General features: G+C 41.0%; 1 protein-coding gene across 4 annotated transcripts in view; it reads right to left on the bottom strand.

The window, feature by feature from the left end:
* Positions 1-21,388, bottom strand: part of B3GALNT2 (beta-1,3-N-acetylgalactosaminyltransferase 2) — a 28,030-nt gene extending 6,642 nt beyond the window's left edge. For 2 of the 4 annotated variants that reach the window (XM_038132445.1, XM_038132442.1), the window contains exons 1-7: positions 21,191-21,388; positions 9,164-9,311; positions 7,800-7,900; positions 6,505-6,698; positions 5,428-5,523; positions 878-988; positions 21-99 (exon numbers count right to left, since the gene is read on the bottom strand). In XM_038132445.1, the coding sequence (XP_037988373.1) occupies positions 21-99; positions 878-988; positions 5,428-5,523; positions 6,505-6,698; positions 7,800-7,900; positions 9,164-9,311; positions 21,191-21,284 (823 nt within the window). In that variant the 5' untranslated portion in view covers positions 21,285-21,388. Of the gene's footprint in view, positions 1-20; positions 100-877; positions 989-5,427; positions 5,524-6,504; positions 6,699-7,799; positions 7,901-9,163; positions 9,312-12,846; positions 12,868-21,190 lie in introns of those variants that run through there. The other 2 variants (XM_038132443.1, XM_038132444.1) reach the window with 2 other exon arrangements.
* Positions 21,389-27,041: the final 5,653 nt, after the last annotated feature.

The raw sequence follows: 27,041 nt of genomic DNA, 5'->3' as shown, positions 1-27,041 counted from the left end.
CCTAAGTTTTGTGGATTTACCTTGAATAGTGTAGATAAAACCACCTGCTATTCCCTCCACACCTTCTGTGAGTTCATGTGGCAGTGACCCTTCCCCTGCCTGTTAGGAAAAAATTAATTGAAATTAACAGATTAATGCATCTCTCATTATTGATTTGTTTTCCCTCTGATTTTATGGTGTGAAGTTTTCTGGCAACTAAGAATCAAATTAATTTAAAGCTCTGCTGGTTCAGGCACTTGCATAATCACAGAATCACAGAACATCGTGAGCTGGAAGGGACCCACAACAATTAATGATGTGACAACTCCTGGTCCTGCACAGGACCACCCCAAGAATCACACAGTGTGCCATGAAAGACTAAGACAAAGATTTTTAACTAAAGTTTTGTGGCATTTTTTAAAATTTCACCCAAAACTAGCAGTACCACTGAAACTTTCAGGAAACTAGTTTCGAAGTTGACGGCAAAATGCAAAATTATTCTGGCTAAATTACAATGACACAGGATGTTTAGGCAAGTAACAATCTGACACGAAAAGAGACACACTGCCAAAAAGCAAATGCCCAGACTTTATCCCATCAGTTGGTATTTTAGCACAGGATTTTTGACCCACATTTTGCCATCTCTGATATGCTGATACTGCTTCACAATCTCACAAAAACAATGAGAGCTTTACTCCCCTCAAAATAAAATGCCAAAATAAAATGCCATACGAGCGTAATTTTTTTGCAAGAAGGCAAAGCAAAACTTCTCAGACAAAAGAAAAAGCTCAACTGAATTAATGATTTACCAAGAGAAACACAGGAAAGTAAAATGCTAAATTCTCAACACATATAGGAAAAATAGAAATATGGTGGAAAGGAAGGTGAGGAAACTCACTGTAATGACTCTGAAAACACCTCCTCCATCATTCACCACCACTTTATGAAGGTTTCTTGAAACCAAGCCCTGAAGATCCTGGCTCTCCCACACAATGGTACCTTCAAAACTCTGGTAAGAGAGCAAAATACAGTTATGCAGGTATACAAAGACTTTAAAAATGGAAGGCAAACAGTTTGGGCTCATTAAAATTGTTTTAAAATAGTCAACTTCACACAAGATTTAGCTTGAGTGCATAACATAAATGTTTTACTTATACTTCAATAAAAATAAATTACACATAAATGAAACACATCTGTGAAGCTCAGTAACACGTAATCATTCTTTTAAGATTAATCATGAATCTCTATATAAAATTTTTAACAGAAGCCTAGTGTAAAAGACTTTGGCTTTCTAAAATCATCAAAACAGCATTTAAAGGTGACCTGAAGTGAGTTTTTAAAAATCAAGTATAAAATCCTGCATTACAAAGAGAATACGTTAAAACAGATTTGGAAACAAGCTCAGCTTTTATCGTTATCTGCCAAACAGAGATCAGAGACTGGATCCTGCCACCAGCAAAACTCAAAGAAAAACACGGTCACCTTTATTGCAGTAAAGGTGTCACAAGCTACTGTAGGACTCACAGAAGTCTTACCTCACATCTTGGCTGATAAGGAAGAAAAAATAAGTGAATAACTTCAAAATTTTCTGGTTTTAACAGTCAAATTAGGCTATGTCACTCCATGTTTTACATATATATATATGTATGTGTGTGTGTGTAAATTCTTGCATTTGAAAGGACTTCATCTTAACTTTAAACTGAAGACCCTTGAGAACATGCAAAGGAACAGGTGGTAAATTGTACAAGTAAGAGTATTGGTAGAATTTTATTTTTAAAACTTTTTAAAGTAATTTCTCCCTTATGAAAAGGTAGAGTTGTTATACTCCTGACTCCTAGATGAGCACATTCCATTTTGTCTCTCCCACTTTCATAGGAAACACACTGGTTGTTAGTGTGGGTGTTGGAACAGAAAAACAACTTGTTTGTACATGCATCTCTGTTGCTGCAGGAAGTCTGTTTACTTATACCAACCTCTAATCTCTTCCCCATTTTATCTTCCTTGTACATTAGAAATCTCCTCTAAAAATCCTCCGGTTATTGAAACACCTTTAAGTCTAGATTATAGTTCAGCTTACTTTATTGCTTTCCTCTAGAAGTAGGTCTTAGCATCTGCAGCAGCCTCAGTGTGTAATGACAGCTGTGTGTGTACTTCAGAAGTCTCTGATCTATTATTTAAAATGCCAGGTTTATAAGCTAATAATGGAGCTAGCCAGTGTCTATTCAAGTCTGACTTCCATGCTCAATACCTTCCCCTTGTTTCACAGAATCACAGAATAGGCTGTATTGGAAGGGACCCATAAGGCTCATCCTATCCAACTCCTGACCCTGCAGGACCAGTCCCAAATCACACCCTCTGCCTGCAAGCATTGGAAAACTCTTCTTGAACCCTTGGCTTGGCGCTGTGACCACTTCCCAGGGGAGCCTGTTCCAGTGCCCAACCACCCCCTGGGTTAAGAATCTTTTTCTAATATCCAGCCTAAACCTCTGCTGATGCAGCTTCAGGCCATTCCCTCATGTCCTGTGCCTGGTCACCACAGAGAAGAGATCAATACCTGCTCCTCCTCTTCCCCTCATGAGAAAGCTGTAACTAAAATGAGATCTCCCTTCAGTCTTCTCCATGCTGAACAGACCAAGTGACCTCTGCTGCTCCTCAGATGCCTTCCCCTCAAGGCCCTTCACCATCTTCACTGACCTCCTTTGGCACTCCCTAACAGTTCAATCTCTTTCTTATATTGAAACTGCCCCCAGCACTCGAGGTGAGGCTGCCTCAGAGCAGAGCACAGCAAGACAATCCCCTCCCTTGCCCAGCTGAGGATGCTGTGCCTGAATGCAGCATCAGGACACAGCTGGGCCTCATCTCTGCCAGGGCACTGCTGACTCAAACTCAGCTTTCTGTTGTTTGTTTAATTATTTCTCAGTTATCAAAATAAATGGACCAGTATTAAGACTCTTTCTAGTGGCTCAACTTCTCTTTTTGCAGTGACTGTCATCTCCCATTCCAATGTTTTTTGCTGTAGGGATTGGGCTCTAATCACACTTCAGTGTCCTCTTTATAGACACAACCTCTGGAAAGTTGCTTAGTGAACAGGAGAGTCCTTTAGGAGCAAGAGAGTCCTTTCATGCCTCAGCAAGCAGAAACATTACAATTCTCACCACTGACTATTACTGATACTGACTTCAAATGTACCAGGAGTCTTAATCAGTTACTACCAGTGAACCTCAGTGTAAGGTGTCCTAAGGCTGCAAGCTATCATTATTTTCCAGGTTGAGAGACTCGTAAGCAAATTTTCTAATGACTTTAGCCCTCAGCTATTCTTACTCTAAGCCAGTTAATGAAAGCTGAGGCCTGAAAATGCTTAAAGCAAAACCATTAGTGGCACACCTGAGACTACATCATCTGTTTTTCCCCATTTAAATTCCAGCCTTGTTGCTGCCAGAGCGCAGTGGCATTTACAGTGAATACCGAACAAGTGAACTGACATAATGCAGCCCTGCCAAACTCCTTTCCTAATGTTAAACCATGCTGTGCTTTTTGTTCCTCCAACTACTCCCCATTAGTAATACAGAATATGTGCAGTACGGAGTCCCATCTTCATGCAAATGGCCCACGGCTTTTTGACAAAAGAAGTGCGCTGCTAAGACTTGTCTGTAAGAGTCCTGTTTGTTTTAGTTATCTGCTGGTGCTTCTGCTGTTCTGCGCTTTCAGTCGCTCCAGAGCTGAATGATCGATTCTGTCTCTCACAATCTGGCCTGCCAGATGCTTATTCTAATGCTGCATTTCCTTTCCTTTCCCCAAGACGAGCAGAAAGAGCAGCACTTCAGCTGCAAGATGAATGAAGCTCTTCAGCAGCCTGTACAATCCATTACTTCTTCAAGGTGGAACGACAGAGAATAGACGCTGTCTCAGACAGCATCCTATGACAATTCAACAGTTCACTAAATTTAGTGCTCTCAAACAAGTAGACAGGAACACGTGGGCATTGCCACCTCTTCTGAATCATCGTGTATGCTTCAGCATCCTGAGCATCACAGGAGACTGCATGCTGTGCTTAAGCCCTATTAATCTATGTTAGAAACATCGTGTTACCCTGTAAGCATTCAGAGCATGACACACATCAGATTAAGGAAGCCCACACAAAGAAATATATGAATACTAATATTCTCTCCCTCAAGGAAGTACTTCCCATCTGCCTCTCAGGAAAACTGCAACCATTTATAGCAAAATTACAACTGCCTGGAATTTTAGCATCTCAAAACAAAGTCTTGCAGGGAAAAGGCTCACATGCTAGACTACCAAATTACTGGGTAACCAATATTCCTTTCAAAAACGTAAAATAAACCCTTAATCATTTTAGTATGAAATTACATTGCCAAAGCATATGCACAAAATACTGCAAGTGGTCTGCTCACCTGAAAGGTCTCCTGCCAGCATAACAACTTGCACAGTATTCAGTAAACAAGTCTAAGATGATAAATCAGCCAGCTGCAGATTCCCCTCAAAATTAATAGATTTCCAAATGCATTCACTAGTCTAGAGCCAGGGGAATAAATCAAGGAATAAACTGGGCCAAATTGTCCTCTCTTCCCTCTTCAGTCTTCTCTCGCTTCATTCTTTCGTAACACCATTTCTTTAGTAATAAAACAACCCAGACTTAAAGACAACTTACAGAAACAGCAGCAAGAGTCCAGGAAAATATTCCAGTTAAGGGAAACTGTCTAAAATGGTAGCTGAAGTATCTAGCGAGAGATCACTGGTCCACAGAGAACAATTCCTTGTACCTGAGAGGGCCTGCTAACTAGAATTCTCCTTCAGAGCCCACCTTTAGTCATTAAACCTTCACTGTAAAATCATCAGCGTATTTTCCTTTGATATTCTGTTCCTTTGGTGTTTAATCCCCTTCCTTCCTATGCAGCCACAAGTAGGTTCCATATCCCCATACCAAAACCAAATAACACTGTCACCGCAAACATAACACACAATATCTTGATGTTATGTCCAAGACATCAGATGCAGAAACCTCTTTTCCAGCTGTTCCCTAGAAACCTGTGCCATCCTCCCCTCCCTATCTTGTGTGCTAATGTCTGATAAAGCAGAAGGGAAAAAGAAGCACCACGTTCTGGTAAACTCTCCCACAGAATCAAAGCAGGTACAGTTTTCAATCAGAAATAGGTAAGTTTTTTGAAGCTGCTACTATTTGACAAAGTAATTTTTTATCAATTTGTATTTTCCAGGCTTATGCTTCATAACTACCAGTGATAAGATGTTGTAAAGCAAATACTGGATTTCAGCATATCCCTGCAACTACTTACCCATTCTGGGATTCTGTGAACTAACATTCTAGAGGTTTTCACTTGCCCTTTTCTGCCTCAAGCAAAGGCCAGTTTTATCAGTCAGTCTGTCCAGATGACTTAAAAGAACTGCTGGCAGTTCTGATACTGCACATACCTCTGGCAAAATAAACTGCTCTACTGGCTTGTACCACAATCTGTTCACCTGCACTCCACAGCTCGGCGGACTAAAGCGAGCACTGAAGATGGCTTCCTGTGAACAACAGGAAAAAACCAAAATTTTAAAAAACCACAACACACATTAAAAGTGCTACTGTATTACACAGGCCATAAAATAGCTCTTAGATAATAACAAATTACATAAAGATTCTGCATTGCCAAATTCCAATTTTCAGAAAACAGTTTGCAAGCTCTCTTATGATACCAACTGATCTCCTTCACTGGAACTAAAAAACTAATGCAGATAAAATTATCAGACTTTGAACATTAAGGAATTCTAGAACTTGATTACGGTATAACTTTACTTTTATTACGGCTATTATAAACAAAACTCCTTGGAAGTTCATCATGGAAGTCATACTTACAATTCTTCCTACTGTAGCACGGGCAGAAGTTTTTTGGCCTATCAAGTTCTTGGTCGAGATAAATATAATCAATCAAATGCAATAATCTTGCTCGAAAATTTTTTCCCTCCAAATCACAAAACACGAAGCTATTCTATCAAGCCCATAACAGCTTGGGACTGGAGGAAATTATCAATGAAGTCTGATTATTAGCAGTAAATTATAACAGTTTCTAGAAATCTTAAAATGTCTTGCCAGAAGACAGACAAGAAAAAAACTACAGCGGTCCCGCATCTCTGCTTGAAGACACCAAATATATGTTTCTGCAAGCATTTAAAATATATTAGATAGCTTAATTTTTATTCCTTAATAACTATCAATATTTAGAATCCAAACACAAACGAAAAATTGTGCCTTGGAATTAGGTGTTAGTGCTCTTTCATAACAGCATCTAGATTAGCACTTTGGGAATTTCATCTTTTCTTCATCCAGGATGTGCCTCTGTATATATACATGAGAATTTAAAATTCAACAGAAAAAAAATATAATTCATACACTTGTCAGTTAAGGATTTCTCTTCTAACTCACCAACACAGCATGTCACTTTCTTTAAGAACTTAATGCACAAAAAAGAGACATCATGCTTTCAAAAAATAACTACAGCACTCTACCTCATGTTCTGCCTGGTACAGCTTTACAGTGATGTTCCTCTGGAATCCCACCCCATCAGCCTCATAAAATACCCCAAGGCTGGTAATGACAATGGGGTAAAGCACACGGAAGTTCACACTGACGATTCTGTCTTCAGACAGCACAGAAGGTATGTCCTCAGGGAGACTGAATGCTTCAATTTCCTGATTCAAAACTGAATGAAAAGGAAAGGCCGGAGCTAAGGGGAGAAAAGTTCATAGTTCCTGGACACACACAAAGCACACTGCCTACATGCAAAGCATTCTGGTTAATTAGCATGGCTCACAAGTGCACAAGGATAATCAAACACTGGAGGTAAAAGAAAATACAATGGGCTGCAGACTGCAGCAAGAAAAATTTCAGCGATACAGCGATCTGCAGGCTAATGGCAATTGCAACTCAATGCCTACATATCCACAGGGCAAAGATTAGAAACACAATAAATCCACAGCAGGAAGACAAAAATGCTATTTGACTGCATGAATACCTGTATATTAGCATAATAAAATAATTATTCATGTATCAAAATGGCACACACCTCCACTTAATTCAGCTGTCTGCTTTTTGGCATTATCTCCTACCTAAGCCCTGAGGTACCATTTATACTTGGGAACACTGGATGTTGTCATTCAAAGAGAAAATAAAAGAAGTTACATTTCGTGTTGAATCATGGCTCAGGTACCTAGCAGTCCTTAGTTAACTTGTATTAAACAGCAAGAATGAAATAAAATACAAAAGCAGACAGGAAAAATTTACAATTTTAGTTAGGAATTTCTGTATGGCATTTTATTTTTTTCCCTCCATTTTACATTTCTTAATTGTTTTCTCTCTAAAGCAGAATCCGCAAAACCAATCAGCCAGACTTGCTTAGATCATTCACTCTGTCACCAGAGAAGTCTATCTGACACTCAAGACTTGCTACTTTCTTCACATTTGACTCTATGCCAGGTCATTTTGTCTCTCTCCAACTTCATTTAACACATACATCAAGTAAAAATGTATTGTATATGGGAGAGACTGTCTGGTGGCATAAGAAAAATGCAAATCCATTAGAAGTCAAAGGACTGCCCTTCACATGCCCAAAAATCTCTCCCTTTCTGGCCTGCACACAGTACTTAACATAACATACTTTACATAACAGGAAGGTTATGCAACAAGTTCTAATAGGTATTTGTTTTCAAGACAAGCTGTCTCAATGAAACTCCCCAAACTACTCTCAGGAAAGATGACTAGATCTAGTTCAGACCACAGAATTTTTAAAAGTTAACTTCTATACCTGGGTTACTGATGTTCAGAAGTTTACAGGAGTAAGGGTCTTCTCTGTCCTTCACTGGCACAGCACAACCATGCGCACCTATTATAAACTTCACAAGGACACTAAAATAATTTGCTTTTATTAACACCAGTTCTCTTCCCTCCTCCCTCCATCTTCAACAGACTTAATTTTATCACCGTGACCTGTCTTTCACAGGGTTAAGATTTTGAACCTCTTAAAAATCAGCAATGACAGGTGGTATGCAGAGCAACTCCATGAATCCCCTCATAGGAGCTCAATTCCAAATCCACATTAACATTTTACATTATGAGGTCGCAAGAAGATTGGCAGCTAGAAATGAGATACAAGACAGCCAGCACACTAAACAGAAAAAAGACCTAAGGCAACAGTGAAGGATCCCAGAGACCTGCCCCTTCTAGACTGTGTTTGTTACTTAATTCAAAATTGTTTAAATACTACACATTCAAAAGTCAATGAAAAAAATAGCAAGAAAAAACACACATAGCATCAAAGGAGGAACAAGGATTCCAGACTATCTGTTACAATATAATATTTCAACTTTGGGCTGTAGCAAAACAAGAGGTTCCCCTCCAGCTCCATGGTTATTCCATAGTAAGAAGACATCAAGTAAGTACAAAGAGCAAGGATCCACCTTTGCCTATCTTTTTACCTAGCAGCTAAATGCCCTCCCAGAACTCCATATAAGCTATGAAAGGTCACAATTTTAGATGACTGAGGTGGCTATGCTGCACTCCAGGCTGCATGCTGACACAAATCTGGGAACAGCAAAATGCTCTCAGTGCAAGGCAGGTACCAAGGTGTGAGGATGGCAGCATTTCTGGGGAACTGCAGCAGAGCTTCTCAGCAAAAACAGACCTGTCTGTACACCATCAGGTCTATGCAAGCAATCAGGAAGGGCCACTCACACTGCAGCAGTTTGGTGCACCTGGTTCAGTGGGAAATAAACCTGAACTTTACAGATGAGGCGGTTTGCAAGAGCTTTCGTGGCTCTCTCACCAAATGCAATCCTGCCTGCTTTCAAAAATCCTGGACTACCAAGGATTCAAGTTGCACACATTGCAGCACAAAAAAGAGAAAGGCTTATACATCACTAATAAACAGTGGCAAGTAATTGCAAAAGCAAACAGCAGTGTTTATAAAAAGTAGTTACAGCCCAAGGCAAGAAGTATTCTTATATGCAATTAAGCAGACTTTTTAAAAATCTATCAGAATACAAGACGCTAAAAAACAAACAAATAAGCTAGGAAACACTTTAAAACAAAAATTATTAAATCAAGATATTTCAGCATGACAGTCCTGCCTTCCTGCCCCCCAGGCCCAAACTACAGAACAGCAAAGGTTACCGTTGGTTCAGGGCAGGATGTTGTTTCAGGTGCTTGAACCATGTGCTCCTTATAACACTGCGTAGTTCATGATTGTGTCGAGCTGACAAAACACCTACAATAACATCATAATGCTTCAGCTTCCATTGAGGAAAGAAGGACAGTGGACCTAGAAGTAGAAAGTGACAAATATTTACTTTATGCACATATTACTACAAGCCTGAGTCGCAAGCAATAATTAATTCCAGCCTTCCAGCACTTAAAGGGGGCTCACAAAAAGGAGGGGAAGCAATGCAGATAGTGATAGGACAAGGGAAAAGGGTTTTAAACTAAAATACGGGAGACTGAGATTAGATGTTGGGAAGAAATTCTTTACTCAGAGGGTGGTAAAACACCGGCAAAGGTTGCCCAGAGAAGTTGTGGCTGACTCAATCCTGGGAAGTGTTCAAGGTCAGGTAGGATGGGGCTTTGAGCAACCTGGTCTAGCAACAGTCATCCCCGCCCATGGCAGGGGATTTGCAATTAGATGACCTTTAAGGTCCCTTCAACCCAAACCATTTTGAAATTCTGGGATTAAAGGATATCTCAAAAGCAAGAGAACCAAACCACTAAAAACAAGCAGCAGAATTACTTTCGCGTTCTTGGTTCAGAATCAGAGAAATATTTTCAATACGCCAAAACTTTCACTCACATGCCCACTTTCCCCCTGCTTTCTAAAGTTGCTAGGACCACCTTTCTGCCTCACAATTTCAGTATGGGATCTCAAGGACTATTTTTTCTAACCTTTTGAAGTGGAATACCACTCTGCCTTCACAGAGGGTGTTACATCCCTACACAGGGGAATGCTCTGGCTTTATTCAAAGCTGGATGCCATTGCCAACATTTGTAATCCAGGATTTAGCTTGTGCTGTTTTAATTTAGAGATCATGAAACCTGAACTTGATTTCAAGCAGGATTACGACCAGATAGAGACCTGAGAAGCTCTGATTTAGAGTCTGTAAACAGTCAGGCAAGTAGCTAAAGTGAATTTGTTTCATTTAATCTATCAGACATCCTAGAGTTAAGACAGATTTGTATTTAACTTTAGCAAAGGATTACTTCCCTCTCATCTCACTGTTTTTCATTGGGCTGCAGATAAAGAAAACAAATGTAAGTGTGAGTGCACTTTAAACAACTGCCTAGAGCATAGACAAGATTTTTTAGAATCTAATTAAGAGACTAAAAATACTGCCAAGTCTGTATTGTGAACTCCCACTAGAAGGAGTTGAATTATTATCCAGACTCTACCTTCTGTACCAGCATCCCCTTTCTCCACTTTGAAGCTGAATAGATGAGTTCCTTTACACTGCTCACTAACCTAGGACCTCACAGCATCTGCCACAAAAACTGCTGTGCCAAATCCCACCAGACATCCATCTAGCCTTATATCCCACGGTCAGTGTGCAGCATGCAATGGAGAGGCCTTGGCCTTGCTTTGTTCCATGCTGAATCAATATCAAGATTTCAGAACTTTTGCTGTTATTCTTTAGGACTATTTCCAAAAGCCAAATAAAACTGCTCTGGAATTGATTCTCAGAAAAATACAAAAGCAGAAAAACTACAGAGTGATGTTTCCACAGGTAAACCTTTCCCATTCTATTTCCCACTAAATATTTTAGTTCTAAGCATGCAAACACTGATTTTCTTTAAGAAGTTTAAGTTCCACTATTATTTAAATGAAAGCAGCTATAAGATTATCAATTACTTAAGGTGAACACTAACCTATTAAGAGAAGCTTCCATCAACTAAGGCTCAGAACTACCTAAAATCCCAATGAGCAACGAGCCATTAGCTACATTCTTCATTTTTTCACTGAGGTTACCTGTTGCACCTCTTACAACAACCATAACTGAGTTGATGGCAAGGTGTAGGAATATGATTTGCTTGCTACAGAGCAGCAAATCTAGCGCCCTATATAACATCTGAAGAAACTTGTAAGCCAAACACACTGTTCAATGAAAATACCAATTTAGTTTTCCTTTATGCAGGTAAGTATCATTTATCTAGAGGCTCTGTATGTCCTCATAGGTCATTACATAGCCAAGAATCACCAACTCCCCAAGACAGCAGTGATACCTGAGACAGACATATGTTTATAAAGTATAACACTATAGCAAATTCCAGTGTAGTTACATAATTCCTACTTACACATCCCTTTTTTTCCCTTGTTCTTCATCAATCCCTTGATTATTCTTCAGCCTTAACTCCAAGTCTTCCAGTATAAAGTCCATAGGTCTAATATGACTACTAGACTTGTAGACTGCAGATGAGGTACTGTTTGCACAGATTTCTTTTTTAAGACATCACTTTTAATAAAAAGCAGAACCATTCCATTAAATCAAAATTAAAGAAAAATAAAACTAAGGGCACAAGTCTATGGGGTGACTTGACTCAAAATAGCATAAGTTAGCTTGAATGAATTTTAAAAAAACTAACTAAAAATAAGCTACTCAAATCAAATATACTTTTAATTAGTTTATGTTTTAAAATGAGTGAAGCTTTTCCTTACGAACCATCCACATGGGAACAATGTTAATATAACAGATGCTTCAGAATTAATATCCTATTGCTTTTAGAACAGCATTGCAGTGGTCTATATTCAGAAGATTGTCTGTCTTCTCTGTCCCAAGAGTTATGTCATTTTACTTTTAAAACCACTGAAAATGAAAAAAAAAAAAAAGCAAGCTTACTTTGACAAAACATTTTTTGCTTGTTAGTAAAGATTTCTATTTCCTATGGAAAAGCAGGAATAATGCTAAAATTTCAGAAATACAGACTCATATGTGTTTCTCTGAACTTGCACTATTTAAAAAAAGGGAGATAAAGTGAGAAGTACAGGGAAAAATACTAAGGCTAGTATTAATTTATAAGGATAATTCTAATATGAGCATAAATGTTCTCTGATGCAGCATAATTTAAGAGAAAACATTGCCGACCTCAAAGTCAATAGTGACAATTTAGACAAGCAATCAATATCTGCCACTGAGGACCAAAGCTATTTATCTTCCATTCTATTTTTGTGCACTTTTAGGCCAAAATTTTCCGTGTTGGATTGTATAATATCATATACATCACTCTCACCTGGAACTGCTTGTGCAAGACAATTACATCTCTACATTTTCTGATTTCAAAGACAAGAAAAAACTGCAAACACTGTAGTTTGTGAAGGGAGTGAAAAAAAGGAAAAGAAAAAAGCTACATATCACATTCTATTATAAACCCTGAAAGTGTCACAGACCAAAGGCATGGAGGAGGAGAGGAAGCTTTCCAATCCAAAGGTCACACTACCACTGCCTACCTTGCTTTTGAACTCTTACTTATTCAAAACTGCACCTTGGTTGCATTACTTAGCTAGCCCAAGACTTCTCAGTAGAACCTGAGACAAACACACAAAGCCTACCTGTTAATCCACAGCAAAACCCACAAAAACACGAAAGCAAGCAGCCCTCCCTCAGCTGCTGAGGTTCATTGAATTCTCTACAGCAGCTGTCAGCAGTACTTTAGCTCGAAGTCTACTACCTCCAGTCTGCCAGCACCTTGTGTCACATTGTTCATGGTAAGCTCCTACTGAAGCTTTCTTGGGCTCTGATATTTGTAAGGACTGGCTTACACACAATTCTCTGACATCTGACCATACTTGTACTTTTACTGGTAAAGATTCTCACCTCAGCATCAGCTTCAGGAAGCTTTCACAGGATTCTCAGTCACCAATTTCCATGAAATGGGTGAAAGCGCTGGTCAACCTCCACCTGTCTGTCAGGCTTGACTGAGAACCAGCAACAGATCAAAGTTTGGGAGAGATACAGGAAAAAGTAAACAAGTGCATATGTAGAGTACAAAGCTGTGCCATTAGAAGACACGACTAAAAATGCAGAGGTGTGTGTCCTGCTGAGCTGGCCATGGAAAGAGGTCACCACTGACAGGCAGCCTGCTGACCCTGCTCAGATTTTAACAACCTCAGAAGCAGCCAACAGCTCTTGAAGTTTTTCGAAATCCCAAACGATAAAGATGAACGTGCACCTCTTCTTCCCATGAGACTGATTCTCAATAAAATGTCAAATTAGCTGTTAATTATATTTGCTTCATTATAAGGAGATGAAAAGAGTGAGAGATCATTTAGCTTGATTCTGTCAACAAACAGTCTTGCTAAACATATTTCTATTGATGAGTCTCCAATCAACTACTGAATTTGCCAGTCATTTTCAGTGAAATTTAACATAATATGCAGTCCACAAAGTGATTAAGTCTCCACATTTCATGCAACTGCAGTGGACAAAGCAAAGACTCATTAGTGCCTGCACTGAGAAACACAGCAGTGTAGGCTTACTTGCAGTATCAGGCACCAGAGCACCTCCACTGGACACAGCCAAAATAAGTGAGCTCCACAGAAAGCTGGGCTTTGTATCTTCTGCAACCAATGCAGCTTTTTTTCTTTTTTTTTTCTTCCTGAATAAATCAATGAATGGAACTAAGTAGGCCAAGCAGAAGTTATTTAGAATATTCTCAACTAATCCATTTCATAAGATAAGCAACACTCCTCCAAAATAAAAAAACCCACACATTTTTATCTCTGCCTATTCCTGTGATTTTGCAATCATATTCCTGAGGTTTAATACCTTTTTCTTCTCTGCCGCTGTGCAAAAGATCCAAACAAACACAACGGAAGGAATTAACTCAATATAAAGATTTGTATTCACGGAATGCTGACACACACAGAAAAAGAACAAACCAAAGAGCAAAAGCAGCTCCCTCCCCCTTTTAATCTACTTCACTTAAAGTAATCTGCTACAGCTCATCTGCATTACATGTTTTGCTGCAAGCAGAACTACCTGACCTCCCTGCAGTACCTACTTCACCCCAGAGCTAGAAATTGCCAAGATGTGCACCCCTGGTCTCTACAATACTCTGTGAGGCAGGCAAGCTTTTATACAAGGTTTACAGATTCAAAGAACAAAACCTCTGCAGGCAGAGGTTTCCATTTTGTTTTACATCAACAACATTCCTTAGAAGAAATAGGACAGCAGGGTCCTTCTGAATTGCCAAGGGGCAGTAGTAACAGAGTAATAATACCCTAAAACACCTTAATTATATAATACTTGCACAATTCTAGACAAAACTGGGAACAATGGTCAAAGCATCAGTAGAAAAGTCAAAAGAAACAAAGCAAAATCTTTTTGCAACACAAACTGATGCTTCCTTTTCTTATTTTGTGGAGGGAAGGGGTGGGGTTGTGGCAGGGCAGGGGATGCAGAGTATAGCACCTTTATCTGATGAAAACTGGCCACCAATCCCTGCTGCCTTAGAACAAAAATCTGCTCCCAGGGAAGGCTACTTGCTCTCTCCTGGCTGTTCCACCCAGTGGGCAATTTAGAGGATAACTGTTGAAAACCTTAATTTAGCCAGCTCTGGCAGAACTGGTCGTCTTTGTCCTCGGCTCCAGTGTCAAAATACAATAATACAATTCCAGGGCTACTCATCAGTAGTTCATGATGACTCAGACATCTGTCTACAGAATAACTGAAAACCCTAAAAAAAAACTCAATTAATTTGGAAAATACCATCAGCTTACTTTGTGTCCATCAAAAGTTGGGGGATTGTTCTATGGTGGGGGTGGCCTATCCATGAAAAACCATGTCATACTAAGATCTTACAGATCTTAGTATGGGTGGGGGACAACTGGCATTTGAGGCAGGACTGCACATCTACTGCCAGTGCCAAACCTGACCTGCTGAGTTTCAGTTTCCAAGGCCACCAGTCTGTAAGTCTTTACATACCTACAAAAGTTGAAATAACTTTGTGACCAAGCAGGCTACTCCCTGACAGACAGGACTACCAGATTCCAGACAATATCCTTTCTTAGGAAAGTTCCATATTTTAGCTAAACTTCACCTCATAGCTTGTTCCCATATTTTGGTTCCATTAGGCCAGTGCCTGAAGAAGTACATGCTGTGCCACAGGACAACAGATGGCATACAAGCAGACTCTAGAAAATGCTGGGGTTTAATCTGTTGCATAATTGTTCACTAGTGGAAGATTGACTCTCACAAATCCAAATGGGCCAATTTTTAGCTGCCACCCTCCCCCCCAGAAATGTAACAGGAATAACAACTTAAAGGGCACTAGCATCAGCAAAGTGGCAGGAGATTACACACAATGTGTGGGGCTTTCTGATTAGTCCCTGTAGCTGAAGCCCGACACTGAGTAACTTCCTACTCAATAAGATTTGTGCCATCAATTAAAACACACAATTAGCAATGAATCCACCTGGAGTGCTAAAAGCAGGTCTGTCTGTTCCTTCTCAAGTTTCTGAGGTCATTTTATAATTAGCATTTATCTAAGACTTTTACAAAAAATTAACAAAGCTTCCTACTCACGAACTTTCTTTGGATAGCACTTGTTTGTAACCAGTTAGACAAGGATTTCAATTAAACCTAAAAGCATGTTCCTGCACAAATCTTGCTCAGAGAGCCAAGAATGCAGGCACACTACAGGCCTTTCACAAGGGGTGGTTAAAAGGAAGACTTTATTAGAGAAGGTACTTCCAATAGAGGAAGAAAAGTAGACGGAATGAGTGGAGACTGGAACACTGTTTACATTTATAGCCATCTGACCTATAGATAAAACCCTAAACTGTTTTCTAGAAATGGAAAACCTATTTTCCACTAGAAGTTAGAAGTACCTGAAGAGCTCAACTTAAGAAAGCAAAAATTTAAAACAGACACCTTTGATCTCTATGGTTACATGCTGAAGAAGTACTTGAAGGAGGAGAAAGACCCTTTTGACTGAAAGCCTTAAGAATTAAAGGGCATAAAGTAGATGCAAGTTAAGGTTAGGCTAGAAATGAGAACACATTTTTAATCAGGACAACAAGCCTCTAGAACAGCCTCTTCCTACGACTGCTAGGAAGCCAAGTGAACAGACAAAAAGCCACCCTGAGCCCTCACTAAATAAATGTAGGCTGCCTACCTGCCATTTTATGACAGAAACCAAGAGTTGCTTAATAGAAATAGTAAGCAGAAGTGATGGCTGGGAATGTCTATTCCAATCTTGTGTGAGTGAGTCAATGAAGCCAAGGTAAATAATCACTAAAACAAGTTATCAACTTTTTGACAGATTTCCATTTGAATGTGTGGTGATGATTATTTGGCAGGGTAATTAAGCTCCTCAAAATACAGAATTGCTGTTCACTCTGTCTTTGACCTCTACTGGTAGCTAATTCTGCAACTGTTGAGATAGCACACAACTATTGTACACAACTACACAGAAATACCAGAGAATATACAAATTATGCATTTTTTTTGTCACAGCTATTGCAAAATATTGATAAGATTTACTTTTTATTCATAACAGGGATTCCAGGTGATACATAGTAAAGAGCAGCTGGAGTAGTAAACAAGGAAAAAAAATTACTCAAGTGAAACAAGACTGGCTTTATCAGGCACTGCCAGATCCTCTTAAGTAGTTTCAGATTCAAGAAGCCCTTTAATAAATTTAATACATTTTAACAAATTTTAAAACATTTCTTTATCTTGTATACAAAGCCACTAATATTCCTAAAACACTCTGAATAATAAAAATATATTAAAAATTAAAACTTGTATAATAATAATAATAATAATAAATATATAGATATTATATTCTTATTTGAATAATAAAAATAATTTTAAAATAGAACACAGAAGACATCTGAGGTCCCTTGGCTCATCCTTCTTTCTTCTGCCAATGCAGCCATACCTACATCTTGTACATTTTGTGGTACTTTGAAGGCTGAGACAGATTCTTCCTTAAATACCATGCAAGGATTGGGCCTACAAAAAGACAACACATGTACAGTCCAGAGCATTTTCCTACGGATGACATATGTTCTCATTTTAGAGGAGGCATCATTATTCCTCTCCTCAGTGTGAATACATTACTCAATAGTAACTTTACAATAGTATTTATTGACAACTGAATAAACCCTGCACAGAAACCATACACTTACTGTTTCAGTATTAAAAAACCCCACTTCTTAAAAATCCTAGTTATCCTAACACTATCCAATGCAGCATGGTTTTACAGTAATGAACATCAACTCCAATAATAACTGCTTGAAACAGGGAAACTCTGAAGAGCAAAGCTACTTCTCTCCTTCCCCAACTTCCAAGTGGTGCATTCCTCCCCCTCCTCAGGGCTGCTGTACCTCAGAAACCCCATCAGGCCTTTCTGTAATGAGCTGGGCAGTGAAGTGTCCCTTGACTGGCCCAGGAACCAGTCCCACCATGGTTAAGGTGAGAGCAACACTGACCGTGGGAAGGAACCCCTTATGCCTGATCAAGGAGGGAATGACAACAGCAGTTGCCAGTCATCTCCTGACAGGCCTGGAACATTCCTTACCTGAACTGTACCATGAGTGGAACAGACTCCATAGTTACTGGATTTTTGAAAATTCCAGCAATTAACAACCAAGACTGTGCTCAGGGTGGAAATTTATGGATGACTGAAGCCAAACATCTAAAGAACCCTGAAAACTGGTCCTGAGTGAAGCCCTTTGGCTCTTCTGGACCACAGCAGGCTGCCACCAGAGACTCCCTGAGCAGGATGTCTCTCGGAGCTCACAGATGCTCCAGTTCACAAAGTTCTGAAGATCAGCACCCAAAGTTGATGACAGGGCCTGGGCTGAAACCTTCCTTCCCTTGAGGCTCAACCCTTTCCCATTGAGAAATGCCAAGATATCTGAAGCGAGCATTTCACTGAACTCCAGGGGGATTTTTAACGGGTATGCCTCTATACATTGATACCCATATATCCCTGTATATAAATATATCTCTTTGTGTCAGTGTGCATGTGTGGATGACTTAGATACTCTTCTGCCAGTATAGCACGAATGTTGCTGTCTGGGAGGTATTACAAAGTCACTGTAGCAACTATAGTAAATCCCATCACTTTGTAAATGTTAAATTAGCCAATGATTAAGTGCTGCTAAATCCTTTAGATATTGATCGTTGACCAAGTCAGAGACTAAGACTGGATGTAGCTGTTCCTCAGTTCCATGAGGAGTTAAGAAAGTAAGGAGGTCCACTCTGAATCTCAGGACTCAACAGGATGGTCTCCCTTACCCTTTTGCATCTCCAGCCTCTGTGTAAATAATTCTAAATTAATTCTAACTCAGTTCTTCCTTTCTCAATCCATAAGGGTTTTTTCCTTTTTTTTTCTCCCTCTGATCCTCCTCCCCATCCCACTGCAGGGGTGGGGGGCAGCAGGAAATAAGTGAGTTGGCTGTAAGGTGCTTAGTTGTGAGCTCAGGTTAAATCCAAGTGATACCTGGTTTTGCTGCTACCTTCGATGGTGATTCTTTAAACAACCTAAACCAATCATTTGTGACAAACTGGCATATTTGACTGGATGTCAAAGAGAAGCACAGATTACTTAAAAAAGCACAGAAAAAGTACAAGTTCCAAATTCGCAGAAGAAGGGGGTTGTGTTAACTGGCATGATTGTACAGCTGTGAGATGAAAGCTAAAGGTGGCCAGGGTCAGATAAAGGATGGAAAAGGAATTATTTGCAAAATGCTAGGAACCTAGTTAGAAGCTGCTTATCAAGATAGCAAGAATAACAATAAAAGGGTACTATACCTAAAGGAAGAAATAAAACTCCTAAGGGCCAACTGAATTAATAAGGTCTTTGAAAATGGAGCAGCTGCAAAAACAGTTAAAGGAAGAAGATGAGAAAAAAAAGTTGGAGGAAAACATCAGATTTATGTTTATGTGGGCTTTCCATCCTCCTGACATTGTAGAGGTTAAGAAATTAATTGTATCCCCTGAAGAATGGGATGGGAACATATGGGATGACTCTGATGACAGCAAACTGAGGAAAGGTGATTCTTTGCTTCCCTCAGATTCCCCTGAACATGAGCTCAGACCCATCACTAAAGCAAAATACATTCTCATTCCTGTTGGCCCTTAACAACCGACAAAATTCCCCACAGATGCAGGAGCACAAATTTCAATATAAATGCAACAGGATGCTGAGAAGCTGGGTGTACAGCTTGGACAGCACAGAGTTAAACCCACTGCAGTGAACAGAGCAAGCGTTATTCGCCAAACCACAAAAGTTAATTTACGGCTCTGGGCGAGAACTGAATGTTGTCTACTTGCTTTGCAGTGGAAGATCACAATGGAACTACTTTGGGTTTTGATATTTTGCATGTCCAAGCTTGGCGCCTGGTGGTCGGCTGTGTGTGGTCCTTAGGTTCAAATCTTGCCCCTAAACCTGACAGAAACCAGGGGGTACAGTGCATGTACTTCATGCACTCCCAATCCAAAGACTACAAAAAAAAAAAAAGAGTAACAGCAGCTTATGGATACTTTGAGGTACCGGAGGAAACATATACCTAGATTACCTATCATTTCTCACCCTCTGTACTCATTTTCAGGAAAGGAAAATCACTTTGTTAAATTAGTCATTGATTAAGTGCTGCTAATTCATTTAGATACAAACCTCTGATGAAGCTGGAGACCAGGATTGGACTTAGCTGCACCTAAGCTCCATAAGGAGTTTTAAAAGCAAGGGGATCCACCCTGAACGTTGTGACTCAACCAGAGTCAACCCTTATCCTTTTGTGTCTTTGGTCTCTGTATAAATCATTCTAAATTAATTCTAGCTGGAGTTTCCTTGGGACATTTCATCCACACAGCAAGTAACAGAAAAAACCTCGATATACAAGTTTCTTAAGCTGCTCTTTTACAAATTTGTGTTACTCCTACTTTTGCAAATACCTTTAACAGTGGTTATTTAAGTGACCTAAACCACACATTCACACCAACACCAACCAAGAACTTCTGGATTTTCTTTAGAAATGTTTGTTAGTGAAAAACACATTTACATGGGAAAGGCCATCACGAGATTCCACACTGCCACTTCTACCTCCAAATTAATGCTCTGAAGCTCCAAAACAGCACCGTGAAAGATGAACAAAACCAGCCAGGCAAATCAAATGCACATCAGGCTCAAAGTTCAACAATCATATCTCCCTTTCTTTTACAATTCAAGTGTGACCAGTGCTGATGTGATATGCAAAAGCCAGAATACAGACAGAGAGACACCCCTACAACTCTGCAGCCTTCAGACTACGCAACAGTGCAATCGCTTCTTGCCTATTTGCACTATTATAATTGCCACCGGCAATCAGCAAACTCTTGTTTCCTCAGAGCTGTGCACACCCTGCACGGGAAACAGGCACCATTTGCACAGTGTTGGGTCCATTAGTGAACAGGCTACTGGGTCACTAAACAGTTCTAAGCACACCCCAAGTGAAAAAAACACCATTACGTGTCCATGTACAGTATTTTCTAATATCGTCAAACAGCACCTGTGGGCAGCTGACAAAAGTTTCTGTTCCAACAGATGCCCGATTCCTCAGGCATGAAGATTTGTGGCCTGAAAACTACACCTCATTTTATAAGGAGCACAAGGTAAGCCCTCAAGGATCGGATTTCACTGTGCTGGATGATACCCGGTCCTATGAATAGCTTTTTGCAGCATGGGGGTTTTAAAGCCCGCTGAGACAAACACAGCGCAGTGCGAAGAGCTATTCCTAGGACCGGGAACGACGCGACGCCAGCGGGATCGGTGGGAATTTCTTCTCCTCATGCCTCGGTGGGAGCGGGAGGGCACCGGTGGCGCAGGAGGCGCTCGGAAGCGGGAGCTGCTGCCCCGCACCAGCCGCTCCGCACCCGCGGCAGCCCCGCACCGCCACCGCGCTCGGTGCCTCCGCTTCGGGCGGCGGAGCCTGCGCTGCTCTCCGCCGCTCCACGGTACGACACGCTCCCTCCCCTCCCGACGAACCCCGCGGGCACTCCGGCGCTGCTCCCGCTGCCCCGGCCACAGCATCCCCCCGGCCCTCCCCTCGCCCCCGCCCCCGTTACCTGCCCCGCCAGCCCCGACCTCTCCTCGCCTGGGGAGAGAGGGTGGAGGAGCCCAGCCCGCCCGGCCGCCCCAGGCATCCGCCGCCGCCCGCCCCTCTCCTACCTGCCGGGTGGCTCCCGGGGCAGCTCAGCAGCAGCCAGAGGTGCAGCGCGACCCCGACCACACAGGGGCACAGCAGCACCAGCCAGTTTCGCATTGGCCGCCGCAGCCGCCGGCCCCTTCCCCTTCGCGCCGGCCTCTCCCAGCGGCGCCGGCGCGACGGCCCGGCTCGGCCGCCCGCGGCTCCTCCCCGCTCGGCCGGGCCGGGCTCGGCTGCCCCGCGGCCGCCGGGAGCTGCAGTCCCGCCCCGGCCCGGGCGGGCGGTGGCGGCGCGGGCGGCGGCGGCGGCCGCCTACAGCCCCCACAATGCCGCGGGGCGCCGAGGGAGAGCGGCGGGTCCGCGCGTCTCACATGGCGCGGGGCGCGGGAGAGGGGCTGGCGGCGGCGGCGGCAGCGGCGCGTCCCCCTCACGGACTGCGCCTCTCCGAGACCGCCCGGCTGCCCCCGGCCGCGGGGGAAACCCTCCCCGGGTAATCGCTATTCGATAATCCGCTGAATGCCCCTTCTCGAAAGTCGTTCCGTTAGGAACAAAACAGCTTTCCAGAACAATCCTTTACTAATTCAATAAAGAGGAGAGAGCGCTTCGCCTTGGTAAAGACCCGCTGCGGCGCTCGCAAACTGTTCGTGGAGTATTTTATTCCAGCAAGTGGAATAAAAGTTTGTTCTTTGGCTGAAATTACGCGGTGGGAGGGTGGTGTGCTAGACAATCAAAGTGTCCTTAACTGCGGCTGGATCACGGCCAAGAATCCTTAAATTCGTTATGAAATGTCAATAATCCGAGCTCGGCTTCACCCGTCACCTTCAGGCACCACTCTGAGAAACTGGGTAAATCTGACTGCAGAGCTCTGTCCTGCCTAGAAGGGTTTAAATACGATCGGATGGAATAGAGCACGCACAATATTACCAGCACCTCGAGAATTTACTTGTCTCTGGTCTCCTGCATATAGATAATAAGGAGAAATTTGTTTCCTCAGACTGCCCCAGGATCAATCTACCTGGAAAAGTGATGTGGATAAATAAGCAAAGGCTTCTCAGAATCAGAGATTAACAGAACGGGTCAGGTTGGAAGGGACCACAAGGTCCAAGCTCCCTGCTCAGGCAGGGCCATCCCAGAGCATGTGGCACAGGATTGTGTCCAAATGGTTCTTGAACATCTCCCGAGAGGGCGACTCCACGACCTCTCCAGAAAATCTGTTCCAGTGCACAATTTCATGCACAGTAAATAATTTCTTCCTCAAGTTCAGGTGAAATTTTTGTACGTAGTTTTCTGCTTTTTGCCTCTTGTTAATGTATAACCTAGAAGGTTATGTGTAATAGCTGTAAGGCCTAAATGAATGGTTGCTGGTGCTAGTCTATTAAAAACACATTTAATTAGTAACAGAACCTGATCTGTATGAAGTAGAATGGAAATAAATTATTTTTTTACAAAAAGAAGACTAATTTTTTTTAATACCCAAGCCATGAAAAATGGTTGGAAAATGCCTACAGTCCTTTCAAGCTGCTTAGTTAAGATTAATTTTCATGAAGTGGAGTGAGATACCAGAAGGCAGACCAATGATTTTAACCTTTATATATTAGGTTTACAAGCAGAAGGAAAATGTCTTGGAAGTACATCAGTTTTAGTTTGCTGCATGCTTAAAACATATTTAATATGGAACTGAGTACTTGTCAGCAAATAGTAGTGCTAGGGGAAGAATTTACTCAAAAAATGCTATGATTAATCACTGTTTACATTTGACTTGCCTTTCAGCATGTTCAGCTGCAGAAATAAAAACTGGTCCATCTATTAATATTTATATTTGGCTACATTCCTGGTACCCAATATGTTAGGTTCTCCCCCCATGCCAGGTGATCTGATGGGGATTGTTCTTATAAGCATACCTGGGAGTGATTATTTCTTTGCAGGCAAAACAGAGCACCCAGTTCTTTGGTATCTTATTTTCCCTATGGCATTACCCACCATCTTCAAGGATAAGTAACTGTATTACATACAAACCAGGAGAAACCTGTTTCTCCATATAATACAAACAGGATATCCAGGTCAAAAGGATGATACATATGCATTTTTGTTAGTCAGGTAGGAAATGGTTACTAACACAGTTTAGTTGTAGAGGATTGGCCTTTCCTATTACATTTTTCCATTGCATCTCTACAAGATTTTTAAAGCCAAAGCTTTTACCTAAGCCTCCCAATTTCATCACTATCTGTATGATACTGTGTGCACCTGTGTGTAAATCATGAGGTGACCAGACCCAACCATTAACCCAATTTCCAGAAGTTCCCATAAGTAAAGTGTCAGTTTGCATTCTTGAGGGCTTTTATGAGGACTAGCATTTTGGCAAAGGAAGCTGATATTGGAGTATCTAAACATGGCTTCAAGGCACTGAGTTTTAAGCATGCTTTTGAAAAATTGCCCATATAAAAATCAGGGTTTTTTTCCAAGATTTAAGAATCATGAATATGTATACTATAAAAAGAAAAATTGATCTGGAATATAACTTCTAGATAATGTTAAATTACTGTTCTGAAAAACTGAAAAATCTGAGTTTGGTTATGTTTTGATTTGGGTTATGAGAACTCTATAAAATATACACCATTTTCATTATGCTCTTTCTGAGCAGATTTACTCTTCTGACAGTACAGGCTCAGAGGGTACCTCTGGCACACAAACTATAGTACAGGCACAACGTGTTGGGCACAAGAGCTGGAGACAGAAGAGACAGAAATTTTATTCCTCAGGCTGCTTGGAGATGCTTCTATTAAATTTGCAGAGTCCCTCTGGATAAGCATCTCCTGTCTGACACAGAGAGGACATGATGGATACCAGAGGTGAAGTCATGTACCACAGCTAGCCAGTCCATAGCATTCAGGGTTTTTTTTTAATGTTTGTTTGCCTAATTGTTACCCTGAGTGGGCAGCTGGGATATTTTTAGGACAGCAGCAGAATAGAAGAACAAGAATCAGTGTGGAGCTGTGTATATTTTGGCAGAGTTCACCCCCAGGGAGTTGTGTTTTCTTGATCTCTGCGCGCTCCATCTGAGAGCAGAGGAAGGTCTCATGAGAGACTCCATTTCAGGGGTTTGGGGCTTAACTTTCTCCCTTGGTAGCAGTAACACTGATATATTACTTTTCACAAAATCTTTATGCCTTTAGTTTTTTTCAAGAAAAAAATATATTAAAAGATTAAGGGCTTTATTAGTTTAAAGGGTTATAAATTTGCATCCCAAGAATGTGTTCTATTCTTTTTCCAGTGTTCATAATCTAAACAGATTCACTGTCCATATTGAGGATTTATCAATCCTTTCCTTACCTTGCTTAGGGTCTTTACAGGGAATAGATTTTGCTTATCTTCCCAAACAGAAGACATGTCTTACTGCTTCCCTTTTCAGCTTTCTGATCCAATGAAGTGCAGATACAGAGGAGTTCCCAGATCCCTTTGGGAGTGCCTAGTGTTACTCCATCCCAGGTGCAGGATCTGACATTTCACTTGTTAAATTTCATGCCATTAATCACTACCCAGTGTTCCAGTCTATCTAGATTCTTCTGTAAAGCCTCCTACAGAGTCAACAGCACCTCCCAGTTTATTGTCAGCAGCAGATCTGTAAATGGTGTGCTCAGTTCCTGCATCCAGGTTGTTGATAAATATATTGAACAGAACTGGCTCTAGATGTGAGCCCTGAGAAACTTCCCTGCTCACCAGCCAGATGTGGCCCCTTTCACTGCAGCCCTTTGAGCTCTGCCTGCCTTTCAGCCAGTCCCTCACCCAATACATCATGAACCTGCTCATCCCACTGTCGGACAACTTGTCCAGAAGGGTGCTGTGAGAGACAGTATCAAAAGCCTCACTAAAATCCAGAAAAACTACATCCACCTTCTTCCCTTCATCCAGCAGGCAGCGACCTTATCACAGAAGCAGATCAAATTTGTTAAACAGAACTTTCCTTTTGAGAACCCATATTGATAGTGTCTGATGACTGCATCATTCCATAAAAGCTTTTCAGTAATAAACAGTATAATCTTCTTTATTTTTCCACTTAACATTTTATGAATTAACTTCCAGCTAAGGAAGTTCTGTTTAAAATTATTTGTCTATTATTTTGCTGAGCCTTTTATTATTTTAATTAAGTTTTTGCATCTTCTTGTCTATTTGGAGGAGTAGCTTTAAGTTTTGCTGAATTAGGTCACAGTTATCCCAACTTACCAATATAGCAATAATAAGTTGACTCCTTGACATCTTCATGACAATCAAAAATAGAAATGGACTCAAAAACTACCCATATGGCAGCAGCTAAATCTTGACAAGCACATCTCAGAGAGCAAATGGGAATGTCTCACAGAGATGGGGAACATCAAATATCTAATAATTAGGCAGCAGCCAGCTGGTGGGGTTAGCTACTTCATGTGCAGCTAGAATACACTTATTTTTAACAAGTGGCACAAAGACTTCAGGATGCGTGTACAGAAGAGAATAAGGTTTGTAGAAAGTCCTACAGAGACCTGCAACACCAAATACACTTTTTAATCGCATGCCTGATAAAGAGGTAAGATGTTGGGGGATTGCAAAGCAAATTTGCCACAATATTTTTTATCATTTCATTTCATTATCTATCACTGGATAGATAATATTCAAGCTTTATTTCATTAAAAAATAATTTACATGGCCTCATGCTATTTTCCCATTATGATGCTTACCTTGCCCTAGGATGGATGTGCTATGCTGGAGAAAGCACCAGGTGGCTGCTTAATTTATTGCAGCAGGTGTGAGGGCAGCAAGGTGGGATCACAAGATAGGGGTGACAAGGCTAAGGGTCATTGCTGCCTGGGAGAACTGACAAGACCAGGAAAATCACAAAGCTAAATCTTTCACGTTACTTTTCTCCCCCTGTAGTCTCTTTGTGTTTGACGTACAGAAGGCATTCCAGTTTGTAGAGCTGAGGACTCAGAGCTGATGGCTGAGCAAGTGGGAACATTGTGTGAGATGCTGAAAGAGCCAACTCTGGAGCAGCAGGTACTCACAATCTGTCCAGGCTCTGTCTCAGCTTCCCACTGTAAGATGCAAATAGTTCCACCCTCATATTCCTCCAGGATAATGTGGAGATACTTTGTGAAGCAACCTGTGATGAGGACCACAGAGGAGCTCATCAGGGAACAGTTCTACATGGAAAGCAGAATTTGTGAGTAAATCAGGCCTGGGGCTACACAATGAATAACAACACCAAAATAGTACTGACTAACTGCTCATTAACTGAGCACTGCCTATACTGTGCCTTGTGGGAATTCCTGCAGTGGCGATCTGGGATAGTAGTACATACAAATGAGAGAAGCAAATGGAATATGCATTAAGATATTTCGTAAACAAGTGCTTAACTTGGCCTCTTTAATGATCTTTTAATGTACTTTTTTCGTTTATCCAGATTCTGTTTATATATTCATGCCTCTGTTAGAAGTATTTGTTTAGCTGGTATGGACAGAACTGTAAATAAATGTAATCACTTTTATGGCCTTCTAATTTCTATTTCATAGTGGCTTTTTGTAGTAATTTTCCAGAGTGTAAAGCAAACTCTCAATACAAAAAGAGTGTGTGAAGGGTGAGAAAGAAGACGTCAGAAAGGCTGTTATCTATAACATTCTTTATATTCTCAAAGTTTTTGTAAAGGAATTTTTTTCTCAAGAATCTTAGTACCTGATGTTTTGTCACTTGATCTTTTAAGGGTATGACTGACATGTTCATATCAGCACTGCAGGTGTATATATATTAGGAATGTATTTATGTGTATTCTGTTCTGATGAGTAGGATAAAAGCTGGTATGCTCTCCAGGGAGGAGCCTCTCAGACAAGAATCCACCATAGTGAA

The sequence above is a fragment of the Motacilla alba genome, chromosome 3, assembly GCF_015832195.1.
Source record: "Motacilla alba alba isolate MOTALB_02 chromosome 3, Motacilla_alba_V1.0_pri, whole genome shotgun sequence".
NCBI classification, from domain to species: Eukaryota; Metazoa; Chordata; class Aves; order Passeriformes; family Motacillidae; genus Motacilla; species Motacilla alba.
The sequence above is the reverse complement of the archived record's forward strand: the minus strand, read 5'-3'. Positions and strand labels throughout refer to the sequence as shown.